Source organism: Aotus nancymaae, unplaced genomic scaffold, assembly GCF_030222135.1.
Source record: "Aotus nancymaae isolate 86718 unplaced genomic scaffold, 86718_ANA_hifiasm-v0.15.2.pri h1tg000012l, whole genome shotgun sequence".
Taxonomy (NCBI): Eukaryota; Metazoa; Chordata; class Mammalia; order Primates; family Aotidae; genus Aotus; species Aotus nancymaae.
In genome coordinates this window covers 29892940-29919080 of record NW_026988423.1, presented here as the reverse complement: position 1 = coordinate 29919080, position 26141 = coordinate 29892940, and the positions used below count along the sequence as shown (strand labels likewise).

The window sequence follows — 26141 nt, the reverse complement described above, 5'->3', positions numbered from 1 at the left end:
GTGAAAATTAAAAATGTTTACTCTTCAAAAGACCCTGTGAAGAAGATGAAAAGACTACAAACTAGAGGAGAATATTGGCAAACCACATATCTGACAAAGGACTTGTATCTAGGATATATAAAGAACTCTCAAAATCAAACAGTAAAATAACAAGCAACCCAATTAGAACATGGTCATAAGACATGATTATGCATTTGACTGAAGAGGATATACAGATGGCAAATAAGCACATGAAAAGATATGCAATGTCATTAGTCACTAGGGAAATGCAAATTAAAACCACAATGAGATATCACTACACACATATTGGTATGGTTAAAATAAAAGAAATAAATATGACACCACCAAATGCTGATGAGGAACTGGAGACTAGATCACTCAGACATTGCTGGTGAGAGTGTAAAATGGTACAGCCACTCTGGGAAACAGTATGACAGCTTCTTACAAAACTGAATGTGTGTGTACCATATGACCCAGCAATTGCACTCTTGGGCATTTATCCCAGAGAAATAAAAACATATGTTTTTACAAAAACCTGTATACAAATGTTCAAAGCAGCTTTACCTCTAATAGTCAAAATTGGAAACAACTCAAACTTCAATGGGTATATGGATAAAGAAAATGTAATTCATCCATATCACGGAATATAACTCAGCAATAAAAAAGAATGAACTATTGATACCCCTCAACAATGTGGATAGATTGCAAGGGAATTTTAATGAGAGACAAAAGGCAGTCTCAAAGGATTATATACTATATGATGCCATTTACATAACATTTTTGAAATGACAAAATTATAGAGATTGAAGACAGATTAGTAGTTGATGGGTGGAGTAGAGGAGGGAGGGAGAAACTGTTCTGTACTTTGACTATAACAATGTTTATGTGGATCTAGGTACATGATAAAATTGCACAGAACTAAATACATGTATACACACACACACACACACACACGCAGTGCATGTAAAACTGGTGAAATCTGAATACAGTTGGTGTATTGTACCTGGCTGTGACATTATATCTCATACAAGATGTGAATCAGGATCTCTCTGTATTAGTTCTTATAACTGCTTGTGAATCTACAAATATATCAAAATTAAAAGGAAAAAATGCTGGGGGGTGCTGCTTATTGCTTTTATAGATCCATTTATGTTGACACAAGCAATATATGGGAGCTCTATTTAATCCCTCCCTCCCAGCTTTTGGCTAGCACCTTGATGCCTAGAGGAGAGTTTGAACATTATAAAAAGGAATGGAAACAAGGAAGGAAATCTCTCCCAGAGAATTGCGACTGTGAGGTGTGTGTAGAGCAGTGTGGCTTGAAGCCAGTGTTACACCCTTCTCTGTGCCTTATTGGCATTTCAAGTGGGGAGCCCACATTCCCTGGGCTGGGTTTGTGGCTTGTCTGATGAGCAGGGATTGTGCTCAACTAATTAAGGGTTTTTGGAGTACTAAATTAGACCAAGTGTCACTCAAAGACAGAAAGCAGCAATTGTGTGTCTGCATGCAGGGCTCAGTCACAGGGTCTCCTCCTAAGAAGTGCCACCTCCATGGGGCAGAGACTGAGGGAGACAGAGCCATCCTAAGCAAAGAGGAGAATGGTGGCTTTAGAATGGATTATTTGGACCCTGAAGTGGAGTTAGGTTTATTCTTGCCTAATGTTCTACTTGACTTTGGCCATGAACGTCTTGGTCTATGTCTCTCAGTGTAATGAGCACAGGATAAAGTACTTAACAGATATGTGTTGCTGGATTGATAATAATATCCAAATGTTGCTCATTCATACTATGTCTCAGGCACTGTGTTAAGCCCATTCCAGGCCTCATTTATTCCACACAATCATCTCATTGAGTAGGTACCATTATTGCTCACATTTTGCATTTGGAGAAAATAAAATCCAAAAATACTACGTTTCCTTGCTTTGAGTCATACAACTGGTAAGTGATATGAAGCCAGGTTGCCCCACCCCCACCTGTGTGCCTTGGCTTTTAGTAGAGACTCTCAGGATTATGTAGGTAGAGGAAATGGCATTGTAGAGTGCATGGTTTGGGAGAAAGTGGCTCAGTGACAGCAAGCATGGGATTCTAGGAAAACCAAATAGCTTTTGAGACATCAGCGTTTAGGATTTCCAGAACCATTCCTGGTAATGTGCCTTTTCTTGGCTGCTCTGATCTCCCATCTCTCACTCCTGGCGCAGCCCCCCGGGGTCCGAACACCTCACCAGCACAGGTGCCTGCTTCTCCATGTGCACATGGAGAGGGTTGGACTGTCAGGTCCCTTATGTTTTCTGACTCTCTGAACATTACGAGGACTTCTGCCCTCAATTCACACTTGGTGGTGTTAGAACGAACCCTGTATAATAACCTGGGCCAGCCTCTAGGTGGCTGCACAGTCTAAACTCACCAGGACACAGGCTGCATCTTCTCCTCCAGCCTCTCCCTGTCACTGGGAGATGAACTTATTGCCTCAGACCATCTCCATGTTCTCTCAGTCTGCTGATTAAGAAGCTTTTCCTTATAGTCAATCAAAATCTCTCCTGCCTTAATGTAAAGTGCCTTCTGTAGGTACCAAGAACATCAAGAAACATCTAGAACCTCTATCAGCACAACTTCTTTTAATTTAATTTTATTCATTCAAAAAGTATTGAGTCTTACTATATGCCATATATTGGACCAGGCATCTGACTTGAATAAGTTGTTCAATCAACTTTCTCTTCTTTAGACAAAAACAATCACAATTCCTTAAACCTGTCTTCTCTTTCCCTTTCTCCCTTCCTTCTTTCCTCCCTCCCTTCCTTGTCTTTTTTCCTTCTTTCTCACACACATATATATATTCATGCATACATACGCACAGAAAAGTGCCCATATCTATTCATTTTTTTAAATATATAACCAATTTATACTTACTTTATAAAATCAGAAAATACAGGTAAGTAAAACAAAAGTAAAATATGCCCAGAAGAGCTTTGTTCAAATAAAATATATGCATATTTTATATTTGCATATACTTGCACCAAGTGTGGTGCTCAGTGGCCAAAAGTGGACCTATCCTTTGGTGTAATAAAGAGCAGTTGAAGGATTACTTTTTTATGGGCTAATGGAATTGGTTAAAGATTTAAGAAGGTAGAGTAAATCGTAATGGTATTCTGAGGCAATGAATATGTAGGACCTGTTCAATATTAGAAAGATAAGCAACACCATCAGTGTTGGGGAGGCTGCCTGGCAGAGCAGGAACACTGTGGGTTCATTGTCAGGCAGCCTGGATTTGAGTCCGGGCTTGCTGTCTGCTAATTGGGTTCCATTGGGCAAATTCCATGATTTCTCTGAGCCTCAGTATCCTTACATGTAAAATGGGGATAATGTTCATCTCTACCTCACAATATCTGCTAGGGGCTAAAGGAGAGTATAATGTAAATGTGCTTTATAAACCACAGTAAACCAAATGCCTGCAAGTTGTAAAAGTAATCTCTTCTAATAATGTCTGAAATCTCACTGGCTTTTCTACTACTATTCTATGCTCAGCTTGTGAAAAAATAGTAACTCCCACGGTCTCTTCTTCCCCCATGTTTGTGTTTAGTAAATCATTCTCTATCCTGTGTTTACAATTTTGGATTTTTGCCTCTAAGTTAGAAAATTCTGATTTATTAAACTATTTTCTAAATAATCAGGGTCATGTAAAAATTTTTTCCAAATCTTCTAGAACAAAAACAGTACCACTTAATTTAACATCACCACCAAATGTAGTGAATGCGTCCTTAAATCCTTTCCCCTTTCCCCAGGTATTGCTCCGTCTTTCAGATTCTTTCCCTACCTTCTTTTTCAAAATAATGATCCAGCCCTCTTTAAGAAGTCCCTGTCAAAAAAGCAAAACAAGATGCAACCTCACATTTTAGTCTCCTACCACTCTACACAAGTCTCACAGTCACAGGAAAGTTCACGAAAATCAGGCTTCTTATTTTCTATAAAGCCGCATGGTCTGATGTCCCACATTGATTATTTTCTGCCTGGGTATTTTGAACAAGTAGTTTAAACTTTATCTGCAAAATTTAGGATGACAATAATACCTACACTTTAGAGTTGTGAAAACTGAGTAAGATCATGTATGCAAATGCGTTGGGCATATAGTAGCCATTCAATAAATGTCAGTTCTTTATACCAGTGTGGTCCTCCCTCCATCACCAAACGCCTCTCTCAGTGGTTGTCTCTCTTGTAAGATAGTGGCCTCTGGACTTGATAATAATAATTTCTTGCCTTTCAAAACATTTGTATACACAGCACTTTAAAATTTACAAAATGCTTTCTCTCCATTATCTCATTTGAGTCTCATCACCACAGGGACACAGGCAATATTATCTCTCTCCTAGAGATAAGGAAATGGAGGCTCAGAGATTATGGAACCCATTCAACTCCATGCAGGAATTAGGCAGGCATCTTTGTTTTGCAGGCAAATTCCTTTCACCCTCTCCTTCCTTTCTGCAAATTGGGAAGCTGGAACTGTTCTCCCTCACGGACAGAAGAAGGAATTTATAAACACACATTCCTTAACCTGTTATGATATTTCCTGTGGGTCACTGTGGCTGCCAAAGCTCAAATCTAATCAGGAATTTTCCAGACCAGGCCAGCTTGGCCTGACCAGTTGGAAGTGTGGGGTCACTAGAACAAAAAATGGGACATGAAAAAAAGGTGAATACCAGCGACTGGAGAACTGCCTGGTGATTGGGGGATAAAACAAGTATTTTATGGAAACCATCATGCAAGACATGTTGTCATTTTTAAGTCAATAACCTAGCACTCTCCCGATGGCCTCAGAATTTGGGGAAGCAGTGGTACAGAGGAAGGAGGGTGGGCTTCGGGAGTTAGATCCAGTTGGTCTGAATCCCAGCTATGTAATTTATTGGCTGTAAGGTTCTTAGTCCTTGATTTCTTCCTCTGTCAAATGGGAATAATAACAACTAGTTCACAGGGCTCTTGTGAGAAATAAATAGTAAAGAAGTTGCTCAAGGCTTTAGGTCTTGGGTGTCTGGGGTCTTCCATCTATGATAAGACCTTGAACAATTTACGTAAACTTTAGTTTCTTCTAAACTTCAGTTTCCTCATCTGTAAAATAAGATAATGACAGTGACTCCTCAGAGTTGCACTATGGGTTAAATGAGATGTGGCTAGAAGAGAATGAAAAACAAGACCTGGCCCAGAGAAAGATGGAAGAAGAGATCAGCTACAGAGCTGTTTTGGATGTGGCCGCTGGAGCGCGAGTCCTGCACTGTATTTGATTCCTGCCTGGGTCATGGACCAGCTGTGTGATGGTGACTGCACCTCTTGTCTCAATTGCCTCCTCTTAAAATGGGGATAATAGTAACATGTGCCTTGTGGGTCCAGAAAGAGGATTAAATAATATATGTAAAATAGTTGGAACGGTATCTGATAGGTGCTCTATAAATGTTCATTATTACTGTCATTGATGATTCCTATTTCCTTTCCCTTTCTTGGTGTCTGTGGGATTTTCTGCTCCCGTCTAGGCAGAGACAGCCTGGACTGAAGGCCAAAGTGGATAAGTCTCTCAATGCCACTGGCCTGAGGCCTCTGGGCCCAGAACTCTGACCTGATTCCTTCACGTGCCTCCTTATCCACAGCCTCCGGCCTCTGGCCCTGCCTCTTCAGAGTGGGCCCAGGGGCCTGGGGGGCCCCATTTTAGAGCTGGCTTTGCGGTCAGGCAGCAGTAATCTGTCCCTTGAGCCACACCAGAGTCTCATTAAAACGTGCCCCATAAATGTTAAAAAATTTACACATAAAAAAATTCCATGCATGAAACTGAAACCGTACGTTTTACAGCCACAGTTTGAAATCTTGCATAATATATAAAACCTTGGCCCTGCACTGGAGGCCTGTAAATCAGATTTTATAAAACAAAAAGCTTTTACCTTTCAAAGGGTTTTGGGGAACTTGCAAATTTTACAAACTTTACCAACTGCCAGTCAGAGGCTGCTGGGCCCAAGGAGGGGATCTGTGAGCCCAGCTAAGGAATCAGCCTGGTGTGCCCCTGTGGTTGTGGGAATTGGAGTGGAGGGAGTGATGGATGGAGCCGGCCTTTCCCAGGGGAGCCAGCCAGGGTATTGCAGCTTGGCCACCATGAGGGTGGAAAGCCACACTTGTCCCCTGGAAATGGGGAGGTACAGTGTGGGTGCAAGGAAAGAGATATGGGGGGACTTTTTATTTGTAAATGAAGGAGGAGTGGTGGTGTGATATGGTGGGCAGACTGGAAGATCAGGAGTCAGCTGACCTGGGTTCTGGTTCTGGCAAGCCACTTCCTTCTATGAACTTACATCCCAGGCTATAAAAGAGGGGGTGGAGGTAGGATGTACTTCTCCCTAGGGTTTTTTTTTTTTTTTTGTGACGGTGTCTCACTTTTTTGCCCAGGATGGAGTGAAGTGGCATGATCTTGGCTCACTGCAACCTCTGCCTCCTGGGCTTACGTGATTCTTCTGCCTCAGCCTCCCGAGTAGCTGGGACCACAGACATGCACCATCACACCTGGCTAATTTTTGTATCTTTAGTAGAGACGAGGTTTTGTCATATTGGCCAGGCTGGTCTCGAACTCCTAGCCTCATGTGATCTGCCCTCCTCGGCCTCCCAAAATGTTGGGTTACAGGCATGAGCCACTGTGCTTGGCCCTCCCTAGGGTTTTTCCCTCTAATGATTCATGATTCTGTTTCTTCTCTGGTAGGGGTGCTGTGGGAGCAGGTGGCTAATGAAGGGAGGGAGGTTCCTGCTGAAATCTACAATCTGGGAACCTCTCTGATCTTTGGGGCAGCTCTGGGTGACCGGGGGTGGGGGGCGCATGAGAGGGTGGTACAGGGCAACTTGCTGGGGGTATAGGTGGGTGGCCAGCTAGGGATGGGGAGGCTCTGAGTACAAATGTGGGGCTTGGTGGAGCTGGAGACCACAGGCTTCAGGGCCTGGGAGAAATCAGGGCCAGAATGGGGCTTGAGGGCCCTCAGGGAGAGAGGAACTTCCAAGGAGCAAAGGTTTTGGGGACCCGAGTGCCCTCCTAACAATCCCTATGAAAGTCAATATTCAAGGGCAAAGGAAAGCTGCCCTGACACACACATATATAAAAAATAAATCTCTCAATTATCTCAGCTCATTTGCTTGGGGTCTCTCATTTTATGTCCCTGCTCGGCTGCGCAGTATATCTGTCCGGATAAAGAGTTACAGTCCGTTGGGCTACGTGTGCGGGGTTGTAAAAAATACAGATGCCAAATTAACTGGCTGTGGCACTCGGCAGCTGATTGAGCTGATAATGACGCGATCTGACCTTTTTCTAATTTCTAATTATGTGCATCTCGGCTGTACTGGCTACATGATTCTTGTTCTAATGATGGCTCCTGCGGTTGGCCTCTTTATCTCCCCCTTCCTGACACAGGACCAGGGGTGGGGGTGACAAGGGCCACTGCTTGACTCCCCACATAAAGTTTCAGGGTCCCGGCTGCATGTTCTCTTTGGTGGCCAGGATATGAGGTTGAGGAAGTGGAGCACCTTCTCGGAGGGGCCCTGCATTTGATATTAACCTTCCAGATGCCAGGTATTTTTAAAGGCCATTTCCAGGAGACATCTCATTAATTTTGTATTACCATTACACGAGATAGGTGTGTTAGATCTACAGATGAGGAAACTCAAAGGAATTAAGTCATCCAAATCACACAGATAGCAGAGGTTTGAATAGGGCTCTTATCTGTACATGCTCTTTCAAATCTCCCCATTTACATAATCAGTCAGTCAATCAACCAGTCATTGACCATGGCTAACTCGACTAGATAAATCAGGTGCTCCCAAATAGATGGAATGTCCAAGGATTGTTCCACTGGCTGGACACTCCCAGCCCAGTGCCTGAGATGGAAGACTGGGGAACACCGGTAGTATGGGGCCACCAGGACAGCTTCCACAACATCCACGTCCCTGGGTCATGGCAGACACTCAACCAAGTTCTGTTGGATTAATTCTAAACATGATTCTTTGAGTGAGCAGAGCCCTGCCTGGGGAGCCTACATCATAGGAGAGAGCATGGAGGTGGCCACTTGGGTAGTTTCCAGGCTGTGCTAGGATAGGTGGCTGCCCTTGATGGGTCTTCCAGAGCTCATCTGGCAGGTGGTGGTGGGCAGGGCATGGGAAATTTGTTTCCCCAGGATTCCTCCCTCTTAAGAAGGTTTAAGTTATTTTACGTTAGCTACCCAGTCTACTTTTAGATATTTCCTTAACAATTTAGGCCTTGGTTTCTTTTTGTGCCAAATGAGGGGAGAGGGCCTTGCCCCCCAGGTCCATCCCAGCTCCTACAGAAATGGCTGTGGCATCTCCTGGTCCCCTGGTTGCCATGGGTCTAGATTGTGAGGATCTGCTCCCCAACTGCAGTCTGTGGTTCTGATCAGCCAGAGCACAGGGCAGGGTAAGACCAGCCTGCAACTGGGGCACCTGCATGGGGCAGCTTTCCCAGGGGAACCAAGAGACAGTGGCCTGCTTCCTGGGAAGGGGGCTGCCAATCCCAGCCAAAGAAAGGGATGCCCCAGGATAAGAAAAGGTTTTGGGGCTCTCAGAAGCCTTCACTGTCCCTCTCGACAGCGAGTGAGTGCTTATCCTCTGGCAGGGCCTCCTCCGCTCTTCAAACACTCCACCCATCATGACACTTCACAAAGCTTCAGGCCAGTGTGGGCTCTGCTGGCAGCTTTTCTGGACTCCATACAGTCACATATTCAGCTCTTGAGAGAAGCAGTGGTGTGGATAATTCACAGCACAGAATACCAAAGCCAGTTACATCTGTTCTGCAGATGCAGTGTGTGTGTGTGTGTCTGTGTGTGTGTGTGTGTGTGTGTGTCTGTGTGTGTGTTCTTTTTCGTCCTTTTTGGAACCACATTTGCCTTGCCTTTCTAATTCTGTTTCCCTTTTGGGAATAGGTTAAATTCTGGATGCAAGAGGTCAGCACTATCGTTAATCAATCTGTGGGGGAGAGTTTTCCAGTTTCCAAATTCACTGTGCATAATCTGGGTAATCCACCCACAAAAAATAAAGAACTGTGGTTAACAATTCCAAGATGACTAGTTAGAGTAATGGACAAACCCAGAGCAACCTCTCTACTGCTCTTTACGCAGAATTCTCAGGACTGGCTGAGAATTCAGATGTCATCCGACCCATTGGTTACCAAACCTAATGATGATTGCAACATTTTGGAAACTTTTTAAAATGTAGATTCGACGGCTCCCACAAAACTCACTGAATCACGATTTCCAGGTGGTGTGGCCTAGGGATATGTATTTTTATAAAACTGTAGTGAAGATCTAGCTGACAAATTAGGTTTGGGAGCCTGATCTACCCTGTCCCCAGAATGAACGGGTCCTCCACTGGTCTCAGCACATCGACGTCAGGCCTTTCTCTTGATTAATGTGCTTCAACATCAGTTACCTTCGTCCTCCATACAGTAGCATGTCAACTATTAGCTCCTCTCTGGAGAGCCCAAGAAAGATTTGCTAATATGCCGGGACTCCGGGACTCAGAACAGCTACCCCAGATATTCTGGCTACTACGACCCTCCTTTCCTCCTGTCTGCACTGCAGAAGGGTGGGTGCTAAGATGCTAGTGCCACCTGGGCATAGATGGGCAGAACTTTGGCTGCAAAACCTGTGCATGGAATTCTTGGTTTAAGGCACTTAAAAATGGTTCTTGGCTGCAAGAATGGTGCATCTCGTGCATGCTCCATGGTGGGTACCCAAAACCTTTTGTTGGTGAATTAATGAAAGGATCATTTCTAGGGCATTTTGAAGGGGATCAGAGGGTATGAAGACTCTAGCCAGGGTAGAGGGTGGAGGTTCTTTACCAGATTGTCCAGTTCTGGGTCATCGCTGAAGAAGGGTTTGTGCTCCTGTTCCTGCTGGTGGACAAAGTTCTCGATGTCCACATCAAAGCTGGCGGAGGTGATGCACTCAGAGCCCTGGGTGGCCTGTTCACATTTCTCAAACAGCAGCGTCAGGAGCGGGAAAAGAGGGTGCCTGCGGGGACATCAAGAGCTCACACATGCACACACAGAGACCGTGCTGCTACCTGTGCTCAGAAGCCACCAGGCTCCCCTGCCCACGTTCCCGTCATTTTTCTCAAGGTCCCACTCCTTGATAACATCCACAGTCCCCATGGTCAGTCTAGATGGCAGCACTTCGTGCCTTGGCAAGGAGGGTCTGCTCTTCCAGTTTCTGGGCTCAAGAGGCTCCTGTCCCTATCCACTGGGCACCTACCTTTTCTCTTTGGTCAGATAAACTACATAGATATTTGGGGAGGGATGATGGGTTATAACCCTTTCAAGAAGTAGGTGTCCATTTCTGGCTGAGAGTCAACCCAGGAAGGAATTGTGAGGGGTGTCTATAGAAGTCCTAGACGTGAACATTAGCCGTAGGTCATAGATCCATTCCTGGCTTTCTGGAGCCAGCTAAGGGTGGCAGATGTGCACAAGTACTTTTGTGCTTGCACGTGTATGCAGGAGACACACATGAGCCCGAAGACTCATCCACACGTGGTGGGCAGATGTCTCCACCTGTCCTGAGTCTTGGTAGACTCAGTTTAGGTCAGATACCCCAGTGTGTTAGGTCATCACACAATGATGCAGTGATTATTTGCATCACTATGTGATGCAAATCATTTGTTCACTGTTTTCCTCCAAGACTCTACCTGACTTAGTGATCCTGATATCTCTAAGACCTTGGCATGCATGATCATAGCAGGCACTTAATAAATATTTGGTGATTGAAGGAATCAGTGAGTGAAGAGGGTATACGTGGTGGTCAGGGCAGAGGGTCCTATGACATCTCTATGTGAGCCAAAGTGTTTCCTAAATGGCTCTATGAATCTTAAGCTTGGAGATCAGAAACTGTTGAAAGCTTTTCTGACTCCCAACCCCCACTCCTCCACCGCCAAACCTACAGTGATAGTCCCTGAGTTTTTGTTTTTTTTTTTATCATATGCCTTCCTCACTAGACCAAGGTAAGGAAGACAGACCAGGGTCTCCCCTCCAGCACAGCATGACTGAGCACACAGAGAAGGACTGAATATCTAGCCTATACGATATTTGTAAGTGGGTGGGGGAACCCCTAGGAGCCTGTCCATCCTGGAATTCTAACAATTTTGGACAAAAAGACAGAAAGGGCTTACCCCCATCCACACTCACGTTCGCATTTTATGAGTCTTTCTACTCAGACTCACGGGTGCCGGGGGAGGAAAAGAGAAAAATTCCTGCTCCAGAGGAGCTGCTGGGCTTGGGAGAGCCTGTCCCTGCACTCTCCCCCTGACCCTGGTTTTGGAAGCTGATGCCTAAACTGCTGGGCCCCAGGGCTGCAGGCTGAGTGTGCAGTCTGTGGAAGAAAGGGTCAGTATTTAAGGGTGGCCGATTTGCTGCCCCAAATTACCAGACGATCCATTGAGAAAGATCTACCAGAAAGCTGGTAGGGAAAACAATGGGTTAGCTTAGCCATTCAGCTGAAGACAAAGAGAAAACCAGGTGAAGGGGTTAAACTCCAGTATAAGTCTTCATTTGCAGCCACTAATACTGCAGCATATTATAGTCTAATCTAACCTGATCCCAGTTTAATGCAAGATTCTCCTGGCCCTGAGTGGAATACCAAAGAAAGCCTCAGTGGCTGTAATTTAAGCAGAGCCCTGCAGTGGTTTAGCTGAGGGACATGAAAGGCAAATTCCAGACGGTGTTATGAATTATTGCGCCTTATGAACCTCCCTACTCTCAACAGATGCCTGCTGCCATTTAAACAGCCACTAGATCAATTAGGAATGAAAGGCACAAATCGACTCTGTACAAGGGCACTAAATTACCAGGAACTAATAATCCGCAGCATCGTGCCAGGTGGTGGGGGTGCAGCCCCCGCCCCAACCCCGCATCAGCTGCGGTCACCGCACATTCCTTTCTCACTGGTTAGTTGGAGGGAAGGGACAAAGTGTGTGTGTGCATGTGTGCATATGTATGTGCAAGTGCATATGTGTGTGCGTGCACCAACGTTGTATGCAGGCTGTCAATGAGAGCAAGTGTTATGTGGGGTACTGTGTGCTTTCATTGTGTGCACACACAGTGTTGTGCTAATGCTGTATATATGCACAGATGGGTTGTGTGTGTGTACCTGGGGTGCTGATTTTGTGTGCTGTGAACACAGCATGCATGTTCTCTGTACTATTTGTATGTAATATGTGTGTAAGTGTACAGGGATGGTGTGTGCTGTGTACACAGTGTGAGTGGCAAGTGGGGTAACAAAGAGAGATCTGCCATGACTGTGTCCCCCCAGCTACTAGCACTAGGCTTTGGGTAGGGAGAGGAGGGGATCTCCTCTGCTTCTCTCCTTGCTTCTTCAGGGAGGAGCGGCTTTTCTTAGAGTGGTCAGGGAGGGCCTCCCTGAGGAGGTGACATTTAAGTTAAGCCTCAGATGATGAGACGTAGTCATGCAAAGAGCTAAGGGATTGGCATTCCAGCAGGAGAAAAAGCAAAGCATTTGAGATGGGAATGAGCTTGCATGTTTCCGGAACAAAATCTAACCGACTGTGGCTGGAGCCAGGTAGGCAGGTGAGGGGTGGAGGGAGATGAGGTTGAAAAGGCAGCAGCAGTCAGATCATGAGGTGTCTCATGACAGAGCTGGGCTTGCAGGGATGGGGTGGGAGGCACTGTCACATACACCAGGGTGTGCAGTCTGCAGAAGAAAGGGGCAATATTTAAGGGTGGCCTATTTGCTGCCCCAAATTGCCAGAAGATCCATCGAGAAAGATCTACCAGAAAGCTGGTAGGGAACAGGCACCTCCTCTGCAGAACCACAGCCAGGGTCAGTCTTATAAACCTCCTTCACTTCCAGGTGTCAGATCTCCCCAGAATGGCTATGTGTATGTATATGGGGGCATATTTAGGGGTATCTTCCATGGCTCCTTCTGTCTCAGAAGAAGGGATCATGCTGCCCATCCTTCCCTCCAAGTTAACTAAGAGTCCATGGAGCTCAGGGCAGATTTCTCAGGTGCTGTCCTGGCACCCTCTCTCCAGCTGCTCTGCAACCTGAGGACTGAGCAGTCAGAGTTGGAGGGCAGAGATCAGCACTGACAGACCCCAGATACTCTCTTCTCCTACCCCAGCCTCCCCAGGCTCCAGTGTCTGGTTCCTCCCACCCCATCTGAGAGCCCTGTTTGTCTCTCAGAGCTCAGACAGCATCTGAGACCACCCACAGCTTTTCCTGTGATCCACTGCCATGGACAGTGGGGCGCCTGTGGTTCCCTTTCTCCATCCACCTGGATCACTTGTAAACCCAGACACTACCTTCTACCCCATGTGTGGGGATCCCCGAGACACTGCACTGCCCCCTGAGAGACAGGCTCAGTTTCCCAGCAACTCCATGGGTTCTGTGGCTGCAGCATGGTCCTCGGCTTCTCTCAGGCTATTCCTGGTGCAGTTATGGGAGAGTCATCTGCCCTTCCCCAAGTGCCCAGCCTGTACCTGGCTAAGGACTGACCTATATTTTCTAAGCTACCCTCCAACATCACCCCCTAAAGCATGAGAGGAAGCTGGCAGCCACCCTGGAAAAGTTCTTCCCAGCAGTCTAGGCTGCAGGCTTGGGAGTCCACCCTGAGGGCAGGGGCCATGAGAACTGCCACCAAAGCCACCTGGGATAAAAACAGCCCTGTGTGAGCCAGGGATGGGTGGGGAGAAGGATTCCTAGTTAGAGGAGAGACCTTGGCCTTCCCTGAGCCTCAGTTTGTCCCACTACAAGATGGTTTTCTCAGAAGTGCTTCTTCCCGCTGTCCAGATCTCTTCTGCTGTGGATTCATATCCTCCATGGGCTAGGAGCAGAGATGTGGACACTCGGTCTCCAATGCCCAGAACATGATGAGCAGGATGTGAGGAATGGTCATTAGAATTTATATCCAAAGAGCTGAGGACATGTGACCTCCATAAGAGCTCACCTTCTCCCTCCCAGGCCCCTTCTTCACTCTTCTCCCCCCATGTCGCCTCCCTTCCAACCGCCCCCTCCACCCCAATCTCTCTTAAGCCATTCAAAATTTGGAGGAAATAAATCTCTCTGCACTAATTCAGTGAGAGTTTGAGCCTCGTCAGTGCAGAACAAATAAAAGGAGTGAACTGGCATGACATTTTACTGCAGAAGAGAGGTCGTTTCCAGCCACTAATAAAAAGGATTTGACACAGACTAATAAAGAGAAATGAATTTCTCTAATGGCCTAATTTAGCACATTCAGCACTGTGCCTCCGCCTGGGTGCTGGGAGGGCGGCTGCCTTCACCAGGAGTGCGGACGGAGGCAGCAGGAGGGAGACGCGGCTCAGCTCAGGGAGAGAGGAAGAAGAGACGATCGCGAATAACATTTTATTATTTCTTTTCTCTTTTCTGAGTCCCCCATCCCACCCCCCACCCCCTCCCCTCATCACTTCTCCCCAGGAGCATCTGAACTAAAATCAAACTCAAGATATGCAGTTCTTGTTAATGATCCAAAGAAATAAAGAACCCCTCTCCACAGAATTGCAGTCTTGTGCTAGCTTAAGAAGGTGATTAAACCGGATGTGTTGATTTCTACAGGGGTTTAAGCCATCGTTTGGTTTAATTACTTCTGACATTTCTGCCTTCGTGTTTTTTACATCACCCAAATCTGCTGGTCTGGAATGCCCAGTTTGGGGCCAAGGTGTGTGCAGCTGTCCCCGGGAGAGCCGATTAGAGACAGGGCAGGATGTTGGCTGTAGCTGTGTGCAGAGGTTAACACTCTTAGCAACAGAAAGGCTGAGACCCCTCAATCAAGACCAAAGCTTCTGAGAAAATCATGGGGCAGGCAAGATTCAACAAAGCCCACTCCTCAAGACAGATATTCTTAGCATACATTGGGCTGAAAGATTGCCCTAACATTTTTAAAGACCTTCTGGAATGGACCCTACAACTTCCTTGCTAACTCTTATGCTCATATCTAACTTAAAGTTCCCCTATGTGGCTGCAGCTAATTTTTTTTGTTAAAAGTACTTAAGAAAGATACTTGGGTCTTCGACTGGGCATGGTGGTTCATGCCTGTAATCCTAGCACTTTGGGAGGCTGAGGCAGGTGGATCACCTGAGGTCAGGAGTTCGAGATCAGCCTGTACAAATGGTGAAACCCCATTTCTACTAAAAATACAAAAATTAGCCAGATGTGGTGGCACGCGTCTTTAATCTCAGCCACTTGGGAGGCTGAGGCAGGAGAATTGCTTGAAGCTGGGAGGCGGAGGTTGCTGGGAGGTGGAGGTTGCAGTGAGCTGAGATCACGCCATTGCACTCCTGCCTGGGTGACAGATCAAAACTCTAGCGCAAAAAAAAAAAAAAAAGATAGTTGGATCATTTTTCATTTCTCTTTCTTTCTCTTTGGACCACCTGGGTTTTTTTTTTTTTTTAATAAAACATTTCTTCCTTCTAAGGGGAGGAGTGGAAACAGAAGCAGAGACAGAAAATAAGTTAGAAAGAATGCAAAAATACAGAGCTTCAGGGAGGCGAAGGTGTAAAATTCAAGGGAGTGAGAGAGTGGATGTGCAGACAGAAACAGCACCGACCACGAGTTGGGTGAGGTGGTCTCCGAAAGGGGAGATGTGAATGCTGAGTTCTCTTTCTGGGTGATAAACTTTGTGATTCACAGTCATGCCACTCTGTCCCTTCTGAGCCTCTCAGCCATCCCTTCCCTTGTGACCTTGGCCAGGACTGCAGACCTCAATTATGGATCCAGCCAAGTGTGTGGCTGCCTGCCTGGGCCATCCACCTCCTTTCCTGTAACTGACCTTGGAGCCCCCCGGTTCCCTCCACACTGCCCTTACAGCCACGGCACTCTCACCCTGCTGGGGGTGGGAAGAGGAAGGCCCAGTGTCGGTGTCCACCCCATCCCAGAACCCCGACTGCTTCTTCCAAAGGAGACAGGGGAGACAGAGCCTCTGTCTCTTCCTGTTGGGCCAAGGATGGATGATCCAGAGGTGGAATGCAGGGGAGGAGAGCAAGATTTTTGGGTGGACATCTTCAGGCATGGGCTAGCAAGACCAGAGGCCTGGCCAGGGCCCCAATGACCAGAGGATGCAACACCGTTGGCCAGTGGGGTAGGGTAAGGCAGAGCATGCAGGGATCGGTGGCACTCTGGCTACCAACCTATGCCCTACCAACACACAGTGGCTGTCAAGTTGCCAAAAGCTTGCCTTTCTAGAAACTCTGCCTAAGGGCTGGCGTTTCGAGCATTTATTTTTAGTGCCCAGGCCAGAGATCACTGGAATCTCAGAACCAGAGAATATCCTAGAAACCACTTTCCAGAACAGACCCCTAACCCTTTCCTGGGGCATCTGTTCACCGCAGAGGGCCCACGACAAGTGCCCATTTGGAGAGTGCAGTAAAATTCCTCCTGGACACTGGCAGACTCAAGCCAGCGCTCCCAGATGAGCACTCCAGGCTGTTCGTCATGTGGCCTCAGCCTCTTTTCAGTATTTCTCCTAGAGCGAGCTTGTCCAACCCATGACCCATGGGCTGTATGGGGCCTAGATTGGCTTTAAATGTGGCCCGATACAAATCCCTAAACTTTCTTAAAACATTATGAGATTTTTTTGTGTGTGAATTTTTTTTTTTGGTCATCAGCTATTGTTAGTGTTAGAGTGTTTTATGTGTGGCTCAAGACAATTCTTTTTCCAACATGGCCCAAGAAAGCCAAAGATTAGACACCCCTGTAGACAGACTCAGCAGAGAAAGGTGGCGGCTGTAAGGAGAGAGGGCAGGTGGACCCTGGTCCCTGGAATGGTCACTACTTCCCTTCAGCAGCCCAGGTGAAGCAAACTTCTGTTCCTGCCTATGCCCACCTTTGCCCCATGCTTTCCTGTGCCCATGCCTTTCTTCCTGCTGCTCTTTCCACCTGGATTCCCTGCTCCTGTGTCTCTTCATGTCCCCTCCAATGACCTCAGCATCCAGGTGGACATGCCTTCTGCACAGGCTCCCCTCATGGGTCTCTCCAGCAAGAGAAACCATCACCTCCTCTGAGCCCTCACAGCAAACGCTAGGGGTTTCTCCCTTGACCTCACTCACAATTTAGGGTGGGAAGCTGGGTGGTCTGAAATAAGCATAGACTTTGGGTAAGTGGCTGAATTTTCAGAGCCTCAGCTTTCTCTTTCATCAAGGAAAACACCTCCCATGCAGGTTCCTGTAAGGATTAAATGAAGAAACGTGGAGCGTGTCTGGCACTTAGTAAACTATCAATTAATGCCTGCTCCATTTCCCTGGAATGGTGCATGGGTACTTTTTAAATTCAGGGCAACATTGACACCATCCACTCCAATACATTTATATTCCCATCTCCACTGACTCATTTGGCTGGGAAAACAAACCCACATGCCAATTCAAATAGAGGCCCAGAAAGAGGAGGGGGAGAGACATCTTACAGTCTATCAGAACTTTGAACCTCATTTTCTTTTAACCAAAAAAGCACTACCAGTAGGAATTTATTTTTATTTATTTTATGACACTTCTGAAACTCTACTAACCACAGTTGCTTGTGCACAGGTCTATCTTCCTCACGGCATGGTGGACTCCTCCAGTCAGTGGCCCCACCTTACCTCTCTCTGAACTCCCGAGGGTTAGGCACAGTGTGTGGCACATAGCAGAGGATCAATACATTTTTGACGAATCGGTGAATGGGAATGAGTGAACAAAGGAGTGGAGTAAGGGATGACTAGCAAAATGAAGGTTCTGAGACACACTGCTCAAGTTCTTTCAGGCTCAGCATCCATCCATACTTGGGGGACTTGGTTCAGATTTTGCCATCTGGCAGCTTCTAGCCACAGTTGCTACGAAAGGCCCTGCCTTCTTTGGGGCTGTGCTGGGGGCTGTGTGCAGAGAGGGTGGTGAGGTCTTAGAGAGAGGAGAGGGAGTAGGGAGGAAGGTGCTTGTCCAGCCCTCTGCTTCTCCTCCCCTTGAAAGCAACAGATGGAGAGAACAGAGGGGGTGGGAGCGAGCCAGCGGCCCCTGGTTGGATGTATTTTTACTTCAGGTGTGACGTTGAAACCATGCGGGTGTATTTTTAGTCCTGCCCAGTGGGCGGTGTGTTCGCCTGGGTTGCCTTGGAGAGGACTTCTTCGAGTTGCTAAATTGGAGCTGCATCTGTCAGGGCTCTTGGGCTCCAGCCCAGCTCTCCTCCCCCAGGTGGGTGGACAGGTCCATTCCTGGCGAGTATGGGGCCCAGGGCAGATCGCAGTCTGCTCAGCCCTCCTCCCTTCAGACACTCACATGCACACATCCCTCCCGGAACATTAAACGCATCAATGTGTAATCTCAACACAGTGAAAGTTAAAACTGCTCTGTGAGGGCAAAAATGCAAAGAGCTTGACACATGAGACCTGGTGGAAATGTCGCGTCCAGCCCCTTCATAACAAGGAGAGGTGACTCTGGCAGCGAAAAGAGAAGTGGAACAGTCCCTGTGACATGAGTTTACCTATATAACAAACCCGCACCCTGAACCTAAAACCAAAGTTACAGACAAAAGAGAAAAGAGAAGTGTCTCCTGAAATCAGGCAGCTAGTGAAAGGCGATCAGAGATTCCATCCAAGTCACCAGAGATTCAGCCGGTCCCCATAGAGAAAGAACTTCAAGGGGAAGAGATGGTGTGAGGAGGTGAGCCCTAACCGTTTTGTCTTGGTCACAGTCAAGGACTAAACACGCACCCGCATACACTTGACGGCACTCTGTTAAGTGGTCTTATATTTAGATACCCCAACGGGCTTCTCATTCTCATTTTACTCATTAGCAAATGGATGTGCTGTTTGGTTAAATGATTGCATCAAGCTATGCAGTGAATGAGTTGAGATTTAAAATCTGGGTGTTCAAACTCCAAATCGTGTGCTCTTCCCTCTCTTCCATGTACTACTCGTGAACAGTCACTGGACTCACTTCATCTGCTTTCCCCTTTCTTTACTACCCTTGAGTCATACACATCCTGGGGTCCAAGAATTGAGCTGCCAGGATTACCCTGGGAGTTTCAAGACTGTTGCTGTATGAGAGAATCTCCACTTTATCCGGGGAGTTTCCAAAAGAACCTCCTCTTGTAATAGTACTTGTGTGTGTTTGAAGAGGCCTTAACATTTTACAGATCTCTCCTTTCCTCATTTGATGCCTACCCTGTGGAGTAGGCAAGCTTGTCTAAAGAAGTTAAATGATTTGCCGGATGGTAGAGTCAGAACTCAGACTAAAGTCTCAGTTCAGGCTTTTCCCACTCAACCATGAAATGGATCAGTGCTTACGAAAAGCAGAAAGTGGCAGTATGGTTAAAAGACAGGCAAGCTGGCTTAGCCCAGGCCCGGTGAGAAGCCGTATGAACCTTCACAGCCCCAGCTTTCTGTTCTCCTCCCACCCCACACCACACCACCCCATTTGCATTAGCAGGAGGCCCAATTGCTGGTTGTCTTTTTTCTTGTAAGGGGGACAGACCTGGTGCAGTTCTTCTTCATGAATGTAGCTACCATTTACCAAGAACCTTCTGTGTGCCAAGCACTACCAGCTGTTAGCATGGGTTATCTCATTTAATCCTAACATAACCTTGTGAGGATAAAAGGCAGCAGATTTCAGGACTCCTGAATCTCTTTTCAGTGAGGCTTGTCTTGGCGGGGACCCTGGATAATACAGCTCTACCTAGGACAGGCCAGTGAGCCGTGGAAGCAGCAGGACCCACCACTCCTGAGCACACCTGCTCCCTGAGCAAGACAGCTGCAGCCTCTGGGCCTGTCAGCAGGAGTTGCAGAGGCTGGGCTTGGCATAGGAGGCCTTACGATGCTGTAGAAAGGGCAGGGAATGGGCTTTGCCTGGTATAGAGGAAATCTGAGCATGGTTGTACTTTTCAGATTATGGCTCCAGCAGGATCACCTCCCTGACTATAGTCAGCAGCTGAGATGATACCTCGGCTGCCAGTGAACCCAGCTGCTTCAAAAAGCAGGGACTGTCTGCTGGAACCCCTAGCCCACAAAGCCCTGCCAAGAACACAGCCTAGAACATCTGCCCACAGCACCTAGTAGTCTAGAGGCCCTGGCATGAAGCATCCAGTTCCAACCTCTCTGCTTGGAGTAGCTGCTTATCTCCCACACCATTCTTGGGCCACCTCACCCAGCACATTCCAGGAATGATGAAGCCCAATGCCAGGGAAGGCAGAGGGTTAAGCCCCAGGGTCAACTTCACTGGAGCCAAAACACTCTTTGGTCACAGGGTGGAAGAGTTCTCTCAAAGACACTTCATTAGAAAGTGCCAGTTCCCAGGGTCCTGACCAGGCAGCTGCTACAGAGGACAGTCACACAGGACCCACCCTGTCTGTCTAGCCTCAGACCTAGAGAGATTCCTCCCACCCCATCCACCAGCCCAGCCCCAGTATCGGTAGCATGGCGTCATTCTCTCGGGACTCACCTCCCTTGGGAAAAGCAGTGCAACTCTCCCACGCTACACTGCGGGCCTGAAGCTTTGCAGTCAAATCCACAAATACTTTTTTGAGCCTATACTGTGTGCCAAGTTTATATCACAGCTATTTTCTATGCCTATCTTTTCCTCTCTCCCTGGACAAGATCCCTTTACAAATTTAGCACAGTGTCTTACAGATGCTCAGTTAATAATTAATTGAATTGTAGAGTGAAGACCACTTGACTGGGAACCCTTGCAGCCCTGCCTCTTGCTGCGCCGCCTCTCAGCATTTACGTCCTGGCTCACAAGCTCCTGCCTGACACCAATACATCCAACAGCGGCTGACACTCACAGAACGTGGACCACCCGTCAGGTTCTTTACCAAGCACATTACCTGCATTATCTCATTTAAACCTCATGACAATCTAGATGAGGAGATGGTACAGTTTTTAGCCCCATTTTACAGGTGAGGAAACTGAGAGACAGAAAGTTTTAGTGCCCGTGATGCAGCTAGAGTGTGAACCAGGCAAAGTCCAAAGGCTGTGCTTGTAACCCTGAATCCTGCTCCCTCAAAAGTACCAGATTTCACATCCTGAATGGGCAAAACCAACATATGCTGGTCCTTCTGTTTAAAATACCCCCATCTACCAAACACTGATCTATATACCAGATATTACCTTATTGTATTCTAGCTATCATCATTTTTCTTTTTCATAGTTGAGAAAACAGAGGCCCCAAGAGATGAACTAGCCCAAGGTGACAAAGCTAGTTTTCACCAAGTCTATTTCTAGTGCACGATTCTATTTCCCACTGCCCAACACGGGGCCACAGCTGCATTTGCACCTCTAGCTATTGGGCTGTCAGGATCATGTCAGGAACTTCCATGATCTTTGGGATAGTCTCAAGGGAGTGATCTGAACACTGCCTACTGTCCTGCTCTGTTCCTTCCCCACACAAGTGTGGATTCTGCCCATCCAGTCTGCAGGAGATAGAAACAAGTGCATTATAAACAGGGCTCCAGAAACTCACATTGTTTTTATTAAACTAGAGCTGGACTTCTGCATGAGCTCTCTGGTGGTCCCATGTGGGTCGAAGTTCTGAGCTTGTGATATGTGGGAGATGAGACTGACAGAAAGAACTGGACACACGGTGTGGAAAGTACAAGATTCTCAGAGCTAAGAAACTAAAGAGGAGGCAGAATGGTTTGAGGCAGGGTGTCTGGAGCTGCAAGGAAGGAGATCATTTGCTGATACACCAGGAAAGGGCTGGAAGCAACTTGGAAAAGATGGAGAAGTTTGGAGTGAAGGTGGGGCTTTCCTGAAGCAGATGGAAAGAGACAGACTGCCTCGGCATTCAGGTGGAAAATCGTCACTACAGACACTTATAAGGCACCTACGCACATCAGGTGCTGTTCCAAGAGTTCATTGATTAAGAGAGAACATTTCAAATTTAGAACCCAGGAGTGGACGAGACCAGACAGTGAAGACCAAGAATGTAGGATCGTGGCTGAAAGGATCAGTAAGACCATTCCAAAGAACTGGCCTGTAAGATGGGCTTACCCATGTAAATCTAGAGACTGAGGGCCTGGAAGCTGGCTCCCTGGGTGGGGTTTGCACTCTGAGGCCGGCTACTGCTCAGTGACATCAGGTGGGCAGTGTGGGATGTGCCATGGTGCGAGCATTTACATCACTGGGATCAGCAAATCCTACAAAACAGAGCTGCTCCCCTTCCCCACCTCGAGAGATATTTGCTGGCACAGCAACCTAGAACTATGGTATATTTATGGGGTGCTCCCTAACCTATTTAATGAAGTCCAACAAGCTTTAAGGCAGTAGCTACTTCATCTAAGCGGCTGACTCTAAGGTATCATGCAAGGTGCTGGGGATAAAGCAATGAGCAAGACAGACGCAGACTCTGTCCTCCGGAGTTAACAGGATAGCAGGGGAAACAAATAAGGTTGACACAAATGCTAACATAGTTAATTCAATTGTGAATAATGCCACAAAGGAGACAGGCAGGGTCCCGAAGCCACCTCACCCTCTCCCCGTGACCCGCAGCTCCACTCTCTAGGTTTTTAATGGAAAGGCAAAGCACCAATGCCCTCACTGTTTTCTCACTGCTCATGCCTCCAGCTCAGCTTTTCCTTATCAATAATGGGCAGCGACTTTAGCACCTCCATGTCCCTGGTTCTCAGAGAGATTTTCAGCCCTAGGGAAGGGAGCCAGCACCTTAGCAGAGCAGTCTTCACAAAGCCAACCTCCTCCCCCACCAGCACCTGGCCAGGCCTAGCTCCTGCCACTCTTCCGCTCCTCAGGACACCATGGTTTCCATGGGAACCCACTCACTTCAAAGGGGAATGAAGGAGACTGGAGGGGAGGAGGGGGAGGGAAAGCTGGATTAACCTCACCCTCTTGGCCCTGCCTCTGTGCCGCTGGCAGCCTAATCCCCTGATTTAGGCAGCACCTAACATCCGACCATCACCAGCATGGGCAGGTGGGTGTTGTGGTTCAAGCTAAGCTTAAACTTCTTTGGGAGAAAACCCCAGGGTTGAGGTGGGGGCTGGGGAAGGAGAGTACTGAGCTGGGTCCAAACCTGGGGTCCCTCACTCCACCGGCCTCCCCTCTTCGGACCCCCTCTCAGTGCTGCTCCTGGGCCATAAACACAATTACCCACGATGTGCATCCAATCATGGGATCTGCTCGGATTAGACTGCAATCATTAATGTGAGCGGGAGCCCCTGGTTGCTTTGCTGATTAGTCCAGATGATGCTCTGGTATGATCCAATTAAAGACAGACGCTGCCCTCCGTCCCCCACCCCACAGTTTCCACATCAGAAGGGAACCAGTACATTTCATTAACACATCCTCATACACAAATAAAACCTCCCGGGCATTGGCAAGCTCCCTCCCCTTTGTCATACTGCCCCTCTGCCACCCAGCAGGGGCCTAGGCAAGGAGGGGTCACCCCCACCCTTCCTTCATCTGTGGTTCTAGGAGGGGCCATGATGGGGCTCCCAAAAACTAGTGTGGGCCACTCATCTGAATGGAAAGGGTCTGGTTACATTTACTGACATGAAATGCCGACTCCCTGATGTGCTTTGGAGCAGCCAGGCTGCCCCAGGCAGGCAAATCTAATTAAAATTACCCGACCCTACAGGAGGCTGAGCTCCCTCCCCGGTCATCCCCGGACAATGGCTGCAGAGAGAGGGGCTGGTACTAATGGGAGAGGTGTGGTTGTGGGAGACAACCCTGGGCCTGCCGGGCCAGGAGCAGCGGCAGGACAGGAGAGCTGGGAAGCCAGCATGGTGCTGCTGTCAGCTTGGTGTCTTGAGGTGCTGTGGCAGCCACCTTTGCCTGGGATTCCTTCTTCCGGGTCAGACAGCTGCAGACATACTTTGGGCAAACACCAAGGGTTGCGGGTGGTCAACCCCATGGGAGAAGATAAAGCCACGGAGGGAAGGGGAATAGGAAGAAAAGTTAATTGCAGAAAGGTCTGGGCCATACTTCAAGTGACATCCATGTGGTGGCTCCCATGGGAGTGATGACCCACCTCTCCTACAGGTTGGCCTCGGTAGGGTATAAGCCTGGGATTGTAAGAAGGGCTTTGGAACCCAAGGTTCCCATTGGTGGGATGGAGTAAACCCATCTGTTTGGTGCCAGACATGGGGCCAGGTGCTTCCATGGGCCGTCTCATTGACTCTTATCAAGTCTGTTGCTTAGGGTCCATAGGGACACAGAAGCTCAGAGAGGCTAGGACACAGTGAAGGTGAGTAGGTTTCCAAAAACTGTTATACCACTAATCTGGGGGTCTTTCTAAACTGTGATCTATGCTCACTACAGGCCCCTGCCCCAGGGGTCTGAGTAGGTGTGAGGTGAGTCTTCAGTATACATAGGAATCCCCTGGGATCTTGTGAAAGTACAAATGGTGAGTCCTGAGGCCAGAGTGGGCCTTGAGAGTCTGCATTTCTAATCAGCTCCCAGGTGATGCAATGCTGCCTGTCCACAGGCCATACTTTGAGTAACAATACTCCAAATAGAGTATGACAAGCATATGTCATCAGGTAGTTGGGCAGTTTTCAGAGACCACGTTACTCCTTTCCCTCATGCTCCCCACAAAAGCACAAGCCCACTGCACCTCATGCCGGTTAATTATGGGTGGCTGTGCAGCCTCATCTCCCCACTCCCAGCTTCTCTGGCCACTGGCTGTTCCTGGAAGGTTCTTTCCCACCACATTTCTCCACCTAGTGGGGTCTTTTACTCAATCTTTAGGGTCAAACTCAAATATAGCCTCCTCTGTGAAGCCTTCCCTGTTGCTCTGACCACATAGCACTGGTTTCTTGTTTGCACAACTATCGGTGCCTGAAGAGATGGAGGGAAGAGCCTGTACGTTGACCCTCCTTCCGCAGGAGTCTAGCACAGCCTGCACATAGGAATAGTAAGGATTCAACAAGAGAGTGTAAAGAAGGAGGGGTGGAGGAAAGGAGGCCCACCCCACGCGGGCTGCTAGCTTGAACTTTCTTAGAGTCTCCCTGACAGGTACAGTGACCAGGTCCTGGAGTTCTTTGGTGCCCAAGCCAGAGCTCTCCACTGGCAGGCAGCTGGGTCTGGCCTGTGTGTTTCACAGGGCAGGGCACAGGTGCTGTGTTTTGTCCCTCTGCTGGGCCTGGGAGGTCCCCAGTGCCAGGATTCGTGATCAAGGCCCACTGATCTGGATTCCCAACTGTTGGTGTTAGAAGCATTCGGCTCATCTGAGAAACTAAAAATAATGCCAATGAGAATGAGAGTAACAGCCCTAATTACCACCATTACCATAAAGGCACTGTCATTGTGGTGGTGGGGAGGAGTCAGAAAGAAATCAATCTTCCTATTCATTAGTCTTGGGTGAATCATTTCACATGTTACTGGCATTCATACCTGCTGCAGTGTGTACCCGGCCAGAGGCGAGTCACACTTACTGATGCATGTGAACATACAAGCTCCCACAAGGGAATGTGAGCAAGGCTCCAGCCTCAACACTGAGTGCAGACTTGGGCACCTCTTCTTAGTGGTTAAAGATAACTAAAATCCCTGCAGGAGCCTCATTCAGGCCTATTCTCAGGTGACAGCATCTTCCTCCCCAACCATGTACAAGAACGGGAGTTCATCAAGGAGATAGGCCTTTCCCTGAGCCCCATCCCACCTCTGCAACATTCAAGACTCAGTCCTGGATGCTTGGGGAAGATGCAGAACAAGATGAAACAAGCTGCCTGCTCTCAGCAGAACCTGCAGTCACACCTAATACCTATTGTTTAAAAGCAAAGGCTACCATGAATCCAAGTGAGGTCCAATAACCAGCTGCATCAGATTCACGTGGAATGCTTTAAAAAAAAAAATGCATATCCCTCTTCCTATAGCTTGATCTACTGATTTGGCATCTTGGAGCATGGAGCCCAGAACCATGTGTTTTAACAAGCTCTCCTTGTGACTTTCAGGCCTCCTAAAGTTTGTGGACTGCCAAGTCCTAGAGGGTGCAGTCAGAGGTCCAGTGCTCCGGTGGGCTTGATGGAGGGAAAGTAACAGCGGGGCACAGGGTGAGGAGAGGATCCTGAGGCAGTTGCCCATTGGCTTGTTGGCTGAGCAGAGGGTTTCCGATACCCATTAAGGCTCATCTCCCTGGTTGAGATAGGAAGTGCTGCTCTTGGAAGATGCTGCTTAGGCCTCTATATC

General features: G+C 47.8%; 1 protein-coding gene across 7 annotated transcripts in view; it reads right to left on the bottom strand.

The window, feature by feature from the left end:
• PKNOX2 (PBX/knotted 1 homeobox 2) overlaps positions 1–26141 on the bottom strand; it is a 266160-nt gene that overhangs the window by 38890 nt on the left and 201129 nt on the right. For all 7 annotated transcript variants that reach the window (XM_064375536.1, XM_064375535.1, XM_021671229.2 and 4 more), the window contains one exon: positions 9859–10030. In XM_064375536.1, the coding sequence (XP_064231606.1) occupies positions 9859–10030 (172 nt within the window). The remainder of the gene's footprint in view (positions 1–9858; positions 10031–26141) is intronic.